A 15,063-nucleotide genomic window follows, 5' to 3' on the forward strand; every position below is an offset into this window, starting at 1 on the left:
CGCCGATCTTATCAAATCATAAATCCTGCCGAAGAAATACATGTACCTACTACAGTCACGACTAATAAGAACCAACCAACCCAAAAGAGAGAGAGAGAGAGAGTCCTGCATATTTTTTTTTTCTAGAAAGAAAAAAATCAATCAGCATACATACTGCAGTAAATAAAATCCCCAGCCCCAATCTTCGGGTCGGGGTTACGCTCGGTAGACGACGGAAACAAGGTAAGTTAAAACTGAAATACCAACCAAAATACGGCATGGCAAGGTAGTAGCCATGGCGTGAAATAGCCTCTTGGCTCTGTTTCCAAGCGGCGTTTCTGAAATTCCAAAAAGGGTGCGTGTAGAGAGCGAACAAGGTGAGGGGAACAAGGTGAGGATGCACCTTGATAAATCCGTCTCCCGCCTTCGCTTCGATGTCTCTCTCTCGTCATCAGGCGCTAGTACTGAACAGTGTTAGAGGTTGATCAATTTCACGTGTTTTTCTTAGTGTGAACTTGCTTTTTGCTCTTGGAAAAGAAAAGACAACGGTCGTTGGTTGCTACATTGGGGGTAGTAGTACATGGAGATACATCTGACTTTGTATAACGGTTTGACATGTCTAGTTTTCTCTATGACTACTTGATATGTTCAGCAAAGCAGCTGATCAGAATCTCATCAGAGAACCACATCACCAGCCTCTGTAACAACAACAAGAAGCAAACCAATTTTGATATGTGGGGATGAAAAAGCAGGGACTCCCGAAACGGCAAAAGCTCCACCGATTGTGTGGCCCACACATCGATCCGTAACTTTTTTGTTCCTGACTCGAAGCCGAGACCAGATGACAGATGACACAGAACTTACAAAAAGGTACCCAAGGGGCACGATCCGAAAAGTAAAAAAAATTAAAAATAAAAAGAATACAATGGTTGCAATGGACGGATGGTGACAACTGTGTGTTGTGCATTATCTCCTTTGCCCTTTGCGTGCTCACAGCACAGGAGATAAGGGCCTGCTTTCCATCCATCACCACCTTCAAGTCCAGTTGCCGAGAGCACATTTTCGATATTAAAACTTCCCGTCTTTCGAGAAAAAAGAGCGAACCTTGGCCGACATATTCCCTTTGTTCTCTTGTTATAAATCTTTACCTGATATGTGCAACCCATCCAGCTTTCCTTTTCAACAACAAGACACACACCGAACATTGTATAACGAAACCCCCCTGCGGAAAAATATCGGGCCAAGAAACATATCACGACACACACCACCACCGGGGTGGTCGTTGCTCGGCTCGGACCAGCGGAGCCTGTCGTGTGATTGGCCAGGCTAGCCCGCTCGCGTCTTTCGCCTCTTTGGCCGTGGACGAGAGGAAGTTTTCTACTTTTTGAGAAAAGAGAGACCTGAGAAAGAGAGAGAGAGAGAGTCCTACCGCTTTAATTTGAGCTACGACGACCAAGTACTACTTACATAAACAATACGAGGCAAAGTTGTGTCAAAATGTGTCACATTCTCGAGCGGAAAATCGCAACTTCTTGGCCTTCCCGCTCCGTGTGACAGAATCTCTGACATGTGCCGTGCTCCATCCCCAACGAGAAGAGAAGGTGTTGTCCGCTGTTGAAGATGGGACAAAAACCCCTGGGAGGAGGATGGGGTGGAAAAAAAAAACAGAGATTAGCACGTGCGCAAATCGCGGGGCTGAGCGGAGCAGAACGGATCAGCTCGGGGCGGAGACACACGAACGAAGCAGCAATCTTGGGTTTCTTGTTGTTGCTTCTCTTTCGCGATTGCACCGATCTCCAGCAGCAGCAAGCAGCGGCATGGGGTAAGCGTTTTTTTGATTTTCCCTTTTTTTTGGCCCCACCGGTTTAATTCTTATTGGATGCTCCACAACCCCAACGGACGGATGAGAGAGAGAAAAAGGCGGGGCCGTAAATGACAGCATCTGGAGAGAGAGAGAGAGAGAGAGAAAAAGGCGGGGCCGTAAATGACAGTATCTGGAGAGAGTGAGAGAGAGAAGAATTGAGGGGTTGGCCAATGGAAGCTGGCCGATTTTGAACCACACGTACACACCACACATGGTTTTGGCGAGGGATCAGGGGTCGGATCAATGGCTCGAATTGAGAAGCTGACGATACGGACGGACGGTGCATGTTCGATGCGGTGTGGTGGTGGTAGGCTGGCAGGTGACTGAGTATAAACTTCACGCAAGAGAAGAGGAGAAGGGGGTTCCATTCTGAAATAATCATCTGCTGGGGTTGAGAACAGCATGTGGTTTCGTGACGACGACTTTTTGGGAGTGGTTTGTGTGTACTGGCTCGATTCGACATTTTCCCTCGTGATCGCATGTGAGTGGCCCCCCCTTGAACAACTATGTAAACCCCTTCCCGATGTGGGGACGCCTTCTTCGATTTTTCAGATTGATCGGTTTCTGTAAGGTACATGTACATGTCAAGCAACCTGAATTCAGGTGGTTGCCGTCTGGATATATGTATATCCACCAAAGAGAGACGCGGTCTCTTAAGGGAAACGAGAGGCTCAATGGCTAATCTGAAGACTTCATCCACGACATACATATATAAAAAAAAACTGCGGCATTTGCGAGCACACGAGCAAAATGGCAGTCCAGGACGGGAGGACTGCAGTCAATCTATCAAACTGACTTTGGGCATTCCGTCGTCACCGCTGCCAGACTTTCGCAATGTTTGGTTGCTACCCCGAAGGTACATCGCATTGGCTTGCAAGTTCAAAGCAGGCGATCCGCCCGCCCCGGTACGTACCCACATGGCCATGGCCAGCCAGGGCCAACCTCTCCACACCTTGTCCGCTTCTTCCTTGTCGAGCCCCCCCAGATTACTCCATCCAACCAGGGATGAAGGAGAGTTCCAGCAAAAGGTACGTATCGTCGCCAATGTGTACTTGTGACTTCCTGGAGCCATGAGGACCATGATGGCTGGCAAGATATAATCTAGTGGTAGCCCCGTTCCCTCCTGTCCCCCCCCACCTGGCTTCTCTCTTCGTGACTCGGAATATTAGACCGACGGGGAAGTCTAGACGCAGTACCAACGACGACGACCTCAACTTGTAAAGCATACCTTGACATTGCTTCTCCCATTGTTCTCTCCATTGAAGTGCTTCACTGTCGTCATCACCACCTCATCCAGGGTTTAGCTCTTTTCATCTTAGCGACTCGGGTCCATCTTTCTTAGAGCTCCAACGACAACCACTTGCCACTTACCAAGCTTCCGCTTCGAACTGGACGCTACCTTACTCATCGCCATTGTTTGCAAGCTCAGGGGGTCCTTCTAACCTTCGAACACTGCTCCTCACCACCATACCACACCACCGGAAAACACACACACACACACACATCACATCACATCACAATGCCCGGATCAGAGTCACCAGCTCGGCAAATATCACCCGAAGCCGAAAACATGCAGCCGAGGTCACCTCCGTCAGGCTCGGGCTCGGAGCCCGAGAGCAGTAGCCAGCAAGCCGGCACCGCCGACAGACCAAAAACCACCAAACGCCGTGCCGCAAGAGCCTGCGAATCATGCCGGAGACGCAAGGTTCGCTGTGATGTTGTCACTCAGAGCCCTTGCACCAACTGTCTGTACGAGAAGGTGGAGTGCCTGGTTCCAGAGTGCAGGAGGAAAAGGTACCTTCAAAACAAGAAATCACACTTTTCTTGTCCTTCTCCCGTCGTCTTGATCGTCATCAGTGGCTGACGTATCTCTTCTTCACTTTCTTCTCTCTTACAGAAAGCATCACTCAAGAGTCTCAGAATCTCTCGGCTCGAGTGTCGGGTCGAGTACCGAGGCTTCGCTCCTGCGGGCCAAGTGCCTCGGCTCAGCCGCGCCAATGGGCTACACTCAGAATGGCCAAAATCTCGACTTCACTTACACCGGCAACCCTCTTTTGAGGCAGCAGCTGTTTTCCCAGGCCGGGAGTGACGCGATACGAAACCAGCAGTGTAAGTTTTATGCAAGGTCTGATAGGTGCAAGAATAACGACTCTAATTCGCCCTTGGCTTGGCAGATCTGAATCTCTCCTATCAGAACGGCTTTGGCTCAAATGCTCCTCTCAGGCCGAGGGTGTCTCCCTCGCTGCTGTACCAAAACACCGGCTTCCCACCGCTTCAGCCTGCCATCGAAGTCAGCCAGCAACTCAAATCGGTCCTCGAGGCTCAGGCACCACCAATAACACCGGCGGAGCCGCAGCTGCCGGCTTTTATCAAACCGATTCCCAAGGCTGTCTCCCCCGAGGATCTCGACTACCTCAATGCCAAGAAGGCTCTCACGCTCCCGCATCCTCAGCTACGAAATGCCCTGCTCAAGGCGTACGTCGAATATGTGCACCCGTACATGCCCGTGATGGACGTCCATCCTTTCCTCAATGCGATCAACGACCAGACGGGCCAATCCGGCAAGATCAGCTTGCTGTTATTTCAGGCCGTCATGTTTGTGGCGACTGCTTTTGTCGATGAGGACTTGTTGAAGGCCGAGGGTTACCAGGACCGGAGGGAGGCGCGGAAGGCCTTCTTCAGCAAGGCGAGGGTGAGTTTTTTTTTTACGTCTTTCTGTTGGCTTGGGAGGGCTCTAAACAAGCCCGGGGAACATTGGGTAAGCGGGGAATGCTAACCATCTGCTTCCAGGTTCTGTACGACTGCGATACTGAACTCGACCGCCTGCACCTGGTCCAGGCTCTTCTCATGATGACTTACTGGTATGAATCACCAGACGACCAAAAAGACACCTGGCACTGGATGGGCGTGGCCATCTCACTGGCCCAGACCATCGGTGTGCATCGCAACCCGGTGGCGACGAATTTCCCGCCAGCAAAGAGGGGATTGTGGAAGCGGATCTGGTGGTCATGCTACATGCGGGATCGCATGATCGCCCTCGGGATGCGCAGGCCGACCAGGATCAAGGACGACGACTTTGACGTGCCAATGCTGGAGGAGGGCGACTTTGAAATCGGCAGACTCCGGGAGGACAACCAACTGCTGGGCCCTGACTGCGCTCTGGTCCGCGACGTCGAGATACAGAGGGAGCTGGCGTTCATGTGCATCGAGATGGCGAAGCTGTGTCTTCTTGTCAGCGAGATGCTCAGGGCGCAATACTCGATCCTCAGCAGAGGCGGCATGCGGCCGGACGTCACGACAGCGAGCACGATGATGCTCCTGCCCAAGAAGGACCAGAACCCGGACGGCTTTGCCATGACTCAGCAGGTCGACGCCATGCTCAACCAGTGGGCTGTCGGCCTGCCGTCCTGCTGTCGGCGCCAACCGGTGCCCCTGACCCCCATCGAAGAAGGGTGCAGACCTGTTGTCCTGCAGCGCCACCTCTTGCATCTCATCTACTACACCACCGTCTCGGCCCTCCACAGGCCGCAGTTCCTCCGCCCTCAGAGAGCCGAGCCCGTCATCCCGACAAAAGCCCAGCAGTACTCCCAAGAACGGGTGCGTGACGCATCAAGGGAGGTGATCAAAATGGTCACCGAACTCCGCCAGCACGGTCTAGAGCGGTGCCTCCCCACCACCGGCGTCACCGTCCTCCTCCCCGCAATGATCATCCAACTCCTCGACTCGACCGCCCTCGACGCAGACGACCAGACCAGAGCCCAAGCCGCCCAGGGCTTCAAGGAGCTCCTTGCCGTCATGAGAAACCTGAAGGACATCTACGCCGCGGCATCCTACGCCGTCAACTTTATGACCTGTGTTCTCCAGGGACGGGCCTCGCAGCAGCAGGTGCAGAGACCGCAGCAGGCGTTTCAGAGCATGTCCACTGCTACTCCTGGTGGTGGGATGAACATGATGCCTTCTTCCATGCCGGAGCGGCCGTCGACGCCGCCGCCGGATGACTCGCAGTTTATCAGCTCGGCTATGCAGGGGGTTAATAACCTTTACAATCACCCCCAGCATCAGACGCCCGGGTTTGCGGGGAGTGGGATGGCGGCTGGTGGTGGTGGGGAGATGGAGGATACTATCATGATGATGGGTGGGCAGACGCCCCCCGGGACGGATTATGACTCTGGGTCGCCTGGGGCGGAGCATGGGAGTGGTGGTATTGACGGTGGCGGGGAGGAGACGTTGAAGCACCACTTTGGGGGGGCTCAACAGAGTGCGACTAACGGGGCGGGGAATGAGGTGGTATATAGTGAGTGGTTGGAGGAGTATCCGGGTGATATTGGGGGGCCGGATGGGGAGTTTTTGGGGATGGGGATGGATATGGGTGGTTCGGGGTTGGGTGTCGTGGGGGAGGAGGCCAATGCGAGGTATGAGTGGAACTCTATGAGCATGGGTGGTTGAAGAAGAATATGTGATGGGGGAGGCGACAGAGGGAGAGAGGAAGAAGAAAAGCATTACTATATATCCTTCGGGGGTGTTGAAATCGCAAGGAAGGGAAAAAGAACGGAAAGGTATGGCATGGAAGGGACATGGGCAAGGGCGTTTTTTGGGATGTGGGTTGAAATAGGCATTTTGGGATTGATTGGGTTATATAGGAAATTCTTTGGAAAGCGATTTGACGGGTTACATCTTGAAGATAGAGGAGGAGGAAGTTTGGAAAGAAGTAGAATCGGATGAGAATGACGACGACTAAGACTGGACCAATTGGTTCGGAGAGTTGAAAATATTATTAATGTTGATGATGACCCTTTGGTTGCCCGCCCTGTGTGATGATTGTGAATGGCTTCGAGACATGTGAGAGGACTCCGGAGACAGACTGAGACAGTCCACCACACAACTCCGGCGAAGAGTGGATGTTGATGATTCAAAACTCAACATCGTTCCCGTGTGAAGAGAGGTTTGGTGGAGATTTTCCCACGTCATTTTTGTGAGTGTGGGCTTCGGCCTCGTGTCGTTGGAAAGCGAATGAGTGTGGATCAGTCAGTGGCTTGTGCATCCCCTGCCGTTGGCGTTGCTGGGAAGATGAATGACGGGAATTAGTGCGGTTCGGGGGTGCTGCTATCTACTTCAGGGCGAGAGGATGCTGGCGACGTGTTAAGGGTGTCTCATCACCAACCTTGTCGGTCTCATGTCCGTTTGGGCATAGCCCGGACGCCCCAGCCGCTACCCGAAATCACATCTCCAGAAGGCGACTTTGGGGAGGTCCAAGATGGAGATCTGGGTGGGTTGTGTTACCAACCGCCAATTAAATGAGGCCGGGGTTCCTCGAAATACACTGTAACTGCCCTGCTCTGCTACTTTCCACTTTGTCGTCCCTTTCTCTCCCTTCCTTTCGGTGTGTGCGCTCACCGGTCTAATCATCAGTCACTCTTTTTACCTGAACTGTGTTCGTTGTTTTACTGTCGCTCCCTTTGTCTACCCGTATCGCTTTTGCCCAACATCGCATTACTCTACCTGAATAACCCAATTGCCAATTGGGCCTCAAGTTCTGCGACCTCAGCCCTGACGTGTTGCGGTTTCGTCGAATCGACCCTCTTTATTGGAGGACGCGCTGCCTGGTTTCTGCTCTTGACACCACCCACTCGGATTAGGCTTTGGGCGGAATCGCATACGGCGTCTGGCCTTCTTTTTTGACAAGTCGCCCTAACCCAAGCTTTTGCGCCTGGCGGACAACGCACCGAGCGGGCTTTCTACAGTCTGCACGTACCCGCCACCAAGATTTCCTGTTTGTTCTGGGCCTTCTAGTTGGATCGGGGCCTTCTTTAGCTTGTTCTTCCTGGTTCGTGTCGCCCTTTCAGTGAATCATTTGACTGTGCCTGTGGGCAGCTGCAACGGAACGCAAGGCGCAGCACGAAGAGCGAATCACAGTGGTCAAGCTTTCCCAAGCTTCCGGAGCTTCAGCAGCCGCCAAAAACGCCCCACCTCTTTTCCACCCTTTGTAAACTATGGGACGCTCCGAGCAGAGGAAATCATACAACATCTCGCCAGGCTCATAGGAGGGCCATTATGTCGCGCGGCGACCTGCCCCGAGATCACCACTGAACGAACATACAAAAAGAAAACGAAGAAGAAGAAGAAGAAGAAGAAGAAGAAGAAGAGGAAGAAGAAGAAGAAGAAGAAGAAGAAGAAGAAGAAGAAGAAGAAGAAGAAGAAGAAGAAGAAGAAGAAGAAGAAGCTTCACCGACACCACGACAGACCGACGACAACTACACCGACGACGACGAAGAAGAACAACACCAAACAGCAGCAGCCATGGACGACCCACCGCCCATGACGGCTGCTCACCACCACTACGCGGCACCGCGGGGACGCCAGCTCGGCACAATTCCGGAACAACACGCGACGACCGCCGGCGGACCACGGACAACCGACGATTTGCTTGTCAACCTGACACCACGAGCTGCCGTCGAAGCTTTCCAGAACCCCTCGGGCTCCCTCAAAACATCCATCGATGCCGCGACACCCTTCGAACAGGCCTTTGCCATGCGGGCCGCCATTGCCTCGAGCAACATTGCGGATTGGCTCGAAGACCTTTCCAGCTGGCCATGGCCCAAGGGAGGAGGTTCTGCCGGATTTGAGATGCCAATGGCAAAGAGGAGGAGAGTTTCCAATGGAATTGACCGGGCGGACGAAGACGACCAGATGTACATTGGCAGCCTCGAGGTCTCTCAGGTGGTCCGGTACGAGAAGCGCATTGACGAGATCAACAAGGGTCTGGAGAAGCTCGACATTGAGGAGATCAAGACGCAGGTGCTACGCAACCACATCATGCCGCTCTCTAGACCGGGGACCCCGTTGTTGGACTCGGGCCGTTCCGTCTCATCTGCCCTCTCCACCTTGGCAAGGATGGACGATCTCACGGCGCTGCTCACGGCCACCCTCATGCAAGCGCTGCCGAATATCTCCAAGCTCACCAGGTTGCTGAGCATCTGGACATTTCGCCTGCTTGTTTTGCGCAGGATTCCCGTCTTTTTGAAGTCGCTTGCTGATGCCGAAGTGGCGCTTCAGTCTGGGTGGCACGCGATTGGTGTCAAGTCTACGAAGACGGATGCTGCTGATACTGCCAGCTCGAACGGACCCCCCTCGGGCACTAATGGAGTCACGGTTCTTTCCCAGAAGGAGCACGAAGTGATGAAGACGGTGCTCGAGCGCAAGGTCGCCAGAACCGGCCGGGACTTGGATGCTATGCTGGACCTGCTTGAAGGGCAGCTGGACACACTTCCTGAGGAATGGATTGACCGGGTGGACTCGTTGGAGCATGAGTATGGCGAGTGGACTGTTGCATGCGAGCAGAAGATTAGAGAAGCTGAGCTGGCAGAGCTTGCGCGGACGACACCTGAGCCAAAAACTCGGCGGGTCGCTTCTGGAGACAAGAGTCCCATTCCTCCCCCAACGCCAGAGAGCAAGGCGGCCACAGACATTGCTGAGCCGGCGGTTGTTGAGGGGGGAGAGAACAGCATCTCTGAAGAGTTCAACACTTCTGCCTCATCACGGCGAGAGTATTTCCCTTTATTTGGTATGCCAGAAGAACCAACAAAATCAGAGCCGCGCTCACAAGACGGCATCAACAACGCGCCACAGGACCTCAGCAAGCGACTGGGCCTACCCATCAAATTTGACCGACCGGATTGGCCAGCCATCAAGGTCCACGAACCAGCCGAGGAATACGACACCAACCCCATCCGTTCAAGTCTCGACGGGACCCGGAAATGGTCTCGGTTTGACGGAAATGGTCACCTGGTATCTTTTGATGGTCTAGAGGAAGAGAAGAAGGATTCGACTGGCTTGGCTGGTTCCTCTTCTGAGCAGGACCGTGTTTCGGACGCGCTCGACGGTACGAGCGGACTAGACACGACAGGGACCCCGTCGTACCGCTCCGAGGACGAGTACGAACTGACGGATGTCTCGGATGACTTTGTGCCGCAGCCGGATCTGCCGGTATTGCCCCGTTCCAGGAGAGCAAGCGATTCCGGAACGGTGGTCCATGAGGCCAGCTTGGCTAGGTTCATGGATTTCTCGAGCGACAGCCTTGACCAAGGTACCCCTGAGCGCCCTCGGCGGCGCGACGTTGATCTTGCCAGAAGTCCCGCCGAGAGTTACCGATCACCGAGCTCTCCACCAGCTCTTAACCGCGTGGCTAATAGATCCATGTCGGTTAGCTTCAACGAGGAGCCCATGATCCGACATCTGCCCAGCATCTCGAGCTCTCCCAAGACGCCAAACTATAACCAGTCCTCGTTGTATGATGATGAGATTCCAACACAGCCCAATACCCCCGACAAGGCCAACGGCCCAGATGAGAAGCTTCAGCAGCAGATTAGCGACATTCTTCAATCGGTCCCAGCTAAGATCCGGTTGACCTCAGTACTGCCGTCGATCAACCTCAACCCACCCGACTTCAAGATGCCTACGGCACGCAAGATGTCCAACCCTAACCTCAAACGCAGTGTTTCCAACATGTCCCTAAGATCCAACGGCTCGCGAGCTGGCACCCCTTCTTTCACTCTTGCACCCGCTCTTGGCCGCACTCCACGGCAACGGCCCAAGCCCGGCAACCCGGAAATCAAACTCTACCACCTGTCCCGTTCCAACGGCGAAGCACCCATCAAGCTCTTCATAAGATGTGTCGGCGAGCGCGGAGAGCGCGTCATGGTCCGGGTAGGCGGTGGCTGGGCAGATTTGGGCGAATACCTCAAAGAATATGCCAGCCATCACGGCCGACGATCCGCCGTGGCCGAGACAAGCAAGGTGGAAGTGAGGGACATTCCCAGATCTGCCACCGCCATGGCCACGCGCGGCGACGGCACCCTCGGGTCGACACCTCCCAGCAGACCAACATCTTCCCACAGACCGATGTCCTCCCAGGCGACCAGGAATGACGACTCCCCGGGTCAACTCAAGGTCCGCAAGGTGAGAAGATCCAGCGCAGCTGTCGGGAGTGAGACGCCACTGGCAACGGTGACGGGACCAGGCAATCGCAGCAACACGCCTTCGACTGGTGGATCGAGGTCGAGTTCTAGGTTGAGCTGGCCTCAGGCTGGGGAGAAGGATAAGGAGGAGGAGGTTGTGCTTGGGATGGCGGGGCCGAGGGCGAAGCAGATTGAGATGAGCGAGGAGAGCAAGCAGTGGGTTGAGAGCGTGAAGCAGAAGGTTAGGCTTGCCAGTGGTGAGAAGATGTTGCCTGCTTATCCCTCTGGGGCGCCGGATTTGGAGAGCAGGTTTGGGGAGCTGGGGAAGGTTGGGGCGACGAAGAGGCTGTTTAGGAAGCCGGGTGGGCTTTGAAATATCTTTAAAGGATAATGCGAAGGGGGGGGAAAGGAAGGCGTACTAGGATAAGTCGCCGGGTTGCTGGTTATGGATAACTATTGTCATGGATTGGGGGTTGCATCATATGGTATGATGGAGTGGAGTCAAGAAACGGGCACCAGGAAAGGTAGGGGGGGCATCAGACGATGATGGACATGGTGTTTTTTTATTGAATGATGGATGGATGGATATAAAGGGAGGGAGGGGGTTCACGACACGACTACGAAAAATAACAGCATTTGCGGCGGTGGACGGAAGGGGTTTCAGACTCTGGAATGAGCCATGGGCTCTCTCACCCACACACCCACACCCGTGGAGGAGTTGTTTGTGTCTGCTGATTTATCTCTTTTCCCTTTGTTCTAATTTCCTTGCCTGTCAGGTTTTATCATTCTTGCATTGTTTTGCATAAAGGTCTATTTTTTTTTCTTGTAGGTTGCTATCAATACCCTGTTTACTTTTCGGTTTTTTATTTTTGGACATGCATTTGGCTCATGGAGCATTGCTGGTGCTATAGCATGGGGTGGGGAGTTGTGGTTACATTTTTAGGCCTGTTAGACCTGGGCATTTTTTGAGAAAAGGGAGGATAAGAGATTGTTAGGTTAGGTTAGGTTGACTTAATTGACAATGAGAGTATTAAAACTACCTTGCGTGATGTGTTGATCTTTGCAATGTAAATGTTTGTGATTACATGTGATGAGAGGAGAGGAGAACCCGAACCCCCACGCGATCATCATATCCGCTCTACAAACTCGCGATAGCTGCTGGATTCTATTTACTGGCCCCTTTAACCCAACTCTGGAAGCATCGTTTACTTTCCCCAAAACCTTTCTGATTGCTCATGTCAACGAACCATACACTACTTTCGGCAGTGATATTATGCGTCTAGAGAGGTGAGTGAGGTAAGATGAGGTGATATTGGGGGCACTCTCCCGATAATATGGTCGGATCAGTTTGCGGCTCGTGCAGAAAGCCCCCTCCCCGCTTGTCAATTGCTTGCTTGCCGATATCGTCATCTGCTGCTGACCGCTCCGCTATCGATAACAGGGTCTGAGCTGCTCATGACGTGCGGGGAAGCGGAGAGACCTGCCAGCAGGATGGAGGGGCCCCCAGTTGTTGTTATATGTGATAGCTAATTGTCCCCATAGAGAGGGTGCTTGAACTGGCGAGAAGGGTCGCTATATGTACTTCTAGAATCTACCTTTCTCATCCTATCGTTTAAAAAGCAAGGCTGGTGTGGCCGATGTTGATTGCGCTGGCTGGTTGGCCTGGCTGCTTGTGGAGCGGGCAGGCACTGCGTATGAGCTGCGTCACTGGTCTTGAGCGCATTCTCGGAAGCCGATAGGCTCACCATCGAATGTTCTACAACCTGCTGCCCACATCCTGCCCACGTCGCAGCCACTCCGGCCAGGTGCACACCACAGCTTCCCTCCCCGCCAAGGCATTTCCTTACTTACTGGCCTTTGTTCTTCCCGGTTTTTCTGTGCCTTCTCTCCTCCCTAAGTTTCTTTGTGATAGCCTCATTGAACGTTTGTTTGACCCAGTGAAGTATTTTTGGCTTCTTCCTTGTAACACAATCCATTTCGACCTCGACGGAACTGCTTCGCAAAGAAAGAAAGACCCCTCCGCTTCTTTGTTGACCACGCGAGATCAACGAACTTTCCCCCCCCTCGACGAGTGTTACAGCTCATCCATTCTAGCTGCAACTAGCGACCCGTGCAGCGAGCGAACCAGCAGTCTAGTCCTTTCACCCACTTTCACCCACTCTATTTACTCCATTCAGCTGCAAGCAAGAAAGCATTTCCTGCCAACCCAACTCATCAGGAGTCTCTTCCCTTTTGCGCCAGTACCTATTTCCCCGACCAACCCCCCGTTCCCCCCCAAACCCACATCTCTTTCCCGCAACAACAAACATCACCATCGTCACTCCATCTTGCCAACCGATATAACCGCACCGACAACCACATAAATCACCAAAAATGGTCAAAGAGACTAAACTCTACGACCTCTTGGGTATATCCCCTACCGCAAATGCAGACGAGATTAAGAAGGCCTACCGGTGAGCTTCCCTCCTCACACCGCTTCCCTGCTCCTCCCCCACCATCTTTTGCCACAGTTTCAGGTCGTGAAGGCAGCTACCCGCACAGATGGGCTTAGAAGTTGCTTCTGACACTCATTGAGAGTGCGGATGTCTGCTTCTGCTGCCGCTGTCGTTCTACCTTCTTTGTTGTCTCGTGGCGTTTGCTCGTCTGCCTTGACGAAACACGAAACAGTTGTGGCCCATGCCCACGCAGCCGGTCTATTCTTTGGTAAATGATATAAGCTAACACCCCCTCGCAGGAAAGCCGCTCTAAGATGGCACCCCGACAAGAACAAGGACAACCCGGACGCTGCCGAGCGCTTCAAGGAGTGTGGCCAGGCCTACGAAATCCTCTCTGACCCAGAAAAGCGAAAGCTCTACGACCAGTTCGGCCTCGAGGTGCTTTTGCGTGGTGGTGCCCCGCCTCCGGATGCTGGACCTGGACCAGGCCCGAACCCATTTGCTGGAGCTGGCGCTGGCGGTATGCCCGAGGGCTTTGCTTCCTTCTTTTCGAACGCAGCTGGCGGCGGCGGCGGTGGCGGCACGCGCTTCTCGTACGGCTTCAACTTTAGCGATCCGAACGACCTCTTCCGGAACACCTTCCGCGAGAGCAGTGGTGGCGGCGATCCGTTTGAGGATATTCTGTTTGGTGCTACGAGGGGTGCTTCTGCTGGCAGGTCACGTGGGCCTAGGGGGTCTTTTGGATCTGAAAGCATGAGGGCCAGGCAGCCGACGCCAGAGGTGACCACGGTGGAGAGGCCGCTGCCGCTTTCGTTGGAGGATCTCTTCAATGGCGTGACCAAGAAGATGAAGATTAAGCGCAAGACTTTTGATGAGACTGGGAAGCGGATAACGACGGATACGGTGCTGGAGGTGCCCATCAAGCCTGGTCTCAAGAAGGGGAGCAAGATTAGGTTTAAGGGTGTCGGTGATCAGGAGGAGGGTGGGCAGCAGGATTTGGTGTTTATTGTTGAGGAGGTAAGTCGAGCACCGTTTACGAGACTGTCAGAACAATGATGAATATTTGCTAACATGTCGTGCACAGAAACCCCATCCGCTTTTTGCCCGTGAGGGCGACGACATCGTTCACACGATCGACCTGGATCTCAAGGAAGCCTTGACGGGCTGGAAGCGGCAAGTGACGACGATTGAGGGCAAGAACCTCAACATTGACAAGGCCGGCCCGACGCAGCCCGGCAGCTCGGATACCTACCCCGGACTAGGTATGCCAATCTCGAAGAAGCCCGGCCAGCGCGGCAACTTTATCGTTAGATATAACGTCAAGTTTCCCATGACGTTGACACCAACGCAAAAGGCAAAGTTGAAGGAGATTTTGTGATTTTGACACACAAAAAGCAAATCTCTGAGACTGGCTCTTTGGGGATTCACACCACATCTCGGTCAACAGCACATATGATCATTGCATCATGATATGGGGCGTTTGGGTGATTTTTTTTTCCAGTCAAGTGTGTCTTTGTTTTATGTCTTGTGTGTTTTTATTTTTTCGTGGCTTTCACACGAGCAAACCAATTTGGCATTTGTATGTACAGGAAGGCTGGTTGGTTGGTGGTGGTGTTGTTGGTGGCGGTGGTGGTTAAGAGAGAGCAAATTGATATCATGGGGAGGTTTTAGGTTGGGCGTGGTGGATACATACATTGAATCAGTGTGGATAAGGGGAAGAAGAAGGGGAGGAGGATAATAGGTAGATATTCTTTGCTCGTGGTGGAGAGGGGAATAATACAGTGTTATCAAGTCTGTCCTTGCTAGATATGCTGCTGTTGGTTGTGTGGAT

General features: G+C 53.2%; 3 protein-coding genes across 3 annotated transcripts; all 3 read left to right on the forward strand.

The window, feature by feature from the left end:
* Window positions 1-2,963: 2,963 nt before the first annotated feature.
* Window positions 2,964-6,651, forward strand: QC761_209380 (uncharacterized protein). Its single transcript, XM_062876678.1, is given in 5 exon segments — window positions 2,964-3,340; window positions 3,352-3,637; window positions 3,741-3,952; window positions 4,018-4,535; window positions 4,634-6,651. The coding sequence occupies 4 exon segments, from the start codon at window positions 3,363-3,365 to the stop codon at window positions 6,287-6,289; spliced, it is 2,661 nt and encodes an 886-aa protein (XP_062735296.1). The 5' UTR covers window positions 2,964-3,340; window positions 3,352-3,362; the 3' UTR covers window positions 6,290-6,651.
* Window positions 6,652-8,140: 1,489 nt separating this feature from the next.
* QC761_209390 (uncharacterized protein) lies at window positions 8,141-11,170 on the forward strand (the record flags this gene model as incomplete). The annotated part of the gene is made up of 1 exon (XM_062876679.1): window positions 8,141-11,170. The coding sequence occupies one exon, from the start codon at window positions 8,141-8,143 to the stop codon at window positions 11,168-11,170; it is 3,030 nt and encodes a 1,009-aa protein (XP_062735297.1).
* An 821-nt stretch (window positions 11,171-11,991) lies between these two features.
* Window positions 11,992-15,020, forward strand: SIS1 (Molecular chaperone (DnaJ superfamily)). The gene is made up of 4 exons (XM_062876680.1): window positions 11,992-12,084; window positions 12,239-13,250; window positions 13,532-14,249; window positions 14,317-15,020. Exons 2-4 carry the CDS (start codon window positions 13,171-13,173, stop codon window positions 14,608-14,610), a joined length of 1,092 nt encoding a protein of 363 aa, XP_062735298.1. The 5' UTR covers window positions 11,992-12,084; window positions 12,239-13,170; the 3' UTR covers window positions 14,611-15,020.
* Window positions 15,021-15,063: the final 43 nt, after the last annotated feature.

This window comes from Podospora bellae-mahoneyi, chromosome 2, assembly GCF_035222275.1.
Source record: "Podospora bellae-mahoneyi strain CBS 112042 chromosome 2, whole genome shotgun sequence".
Classification (NCBI taxonomy): Eukaryota; Fungi; Ascomycota; class Sordariomycetes; order Sordariales; family Podosporaceae; genus Podospora; species Podospora bellae-mahoneyi.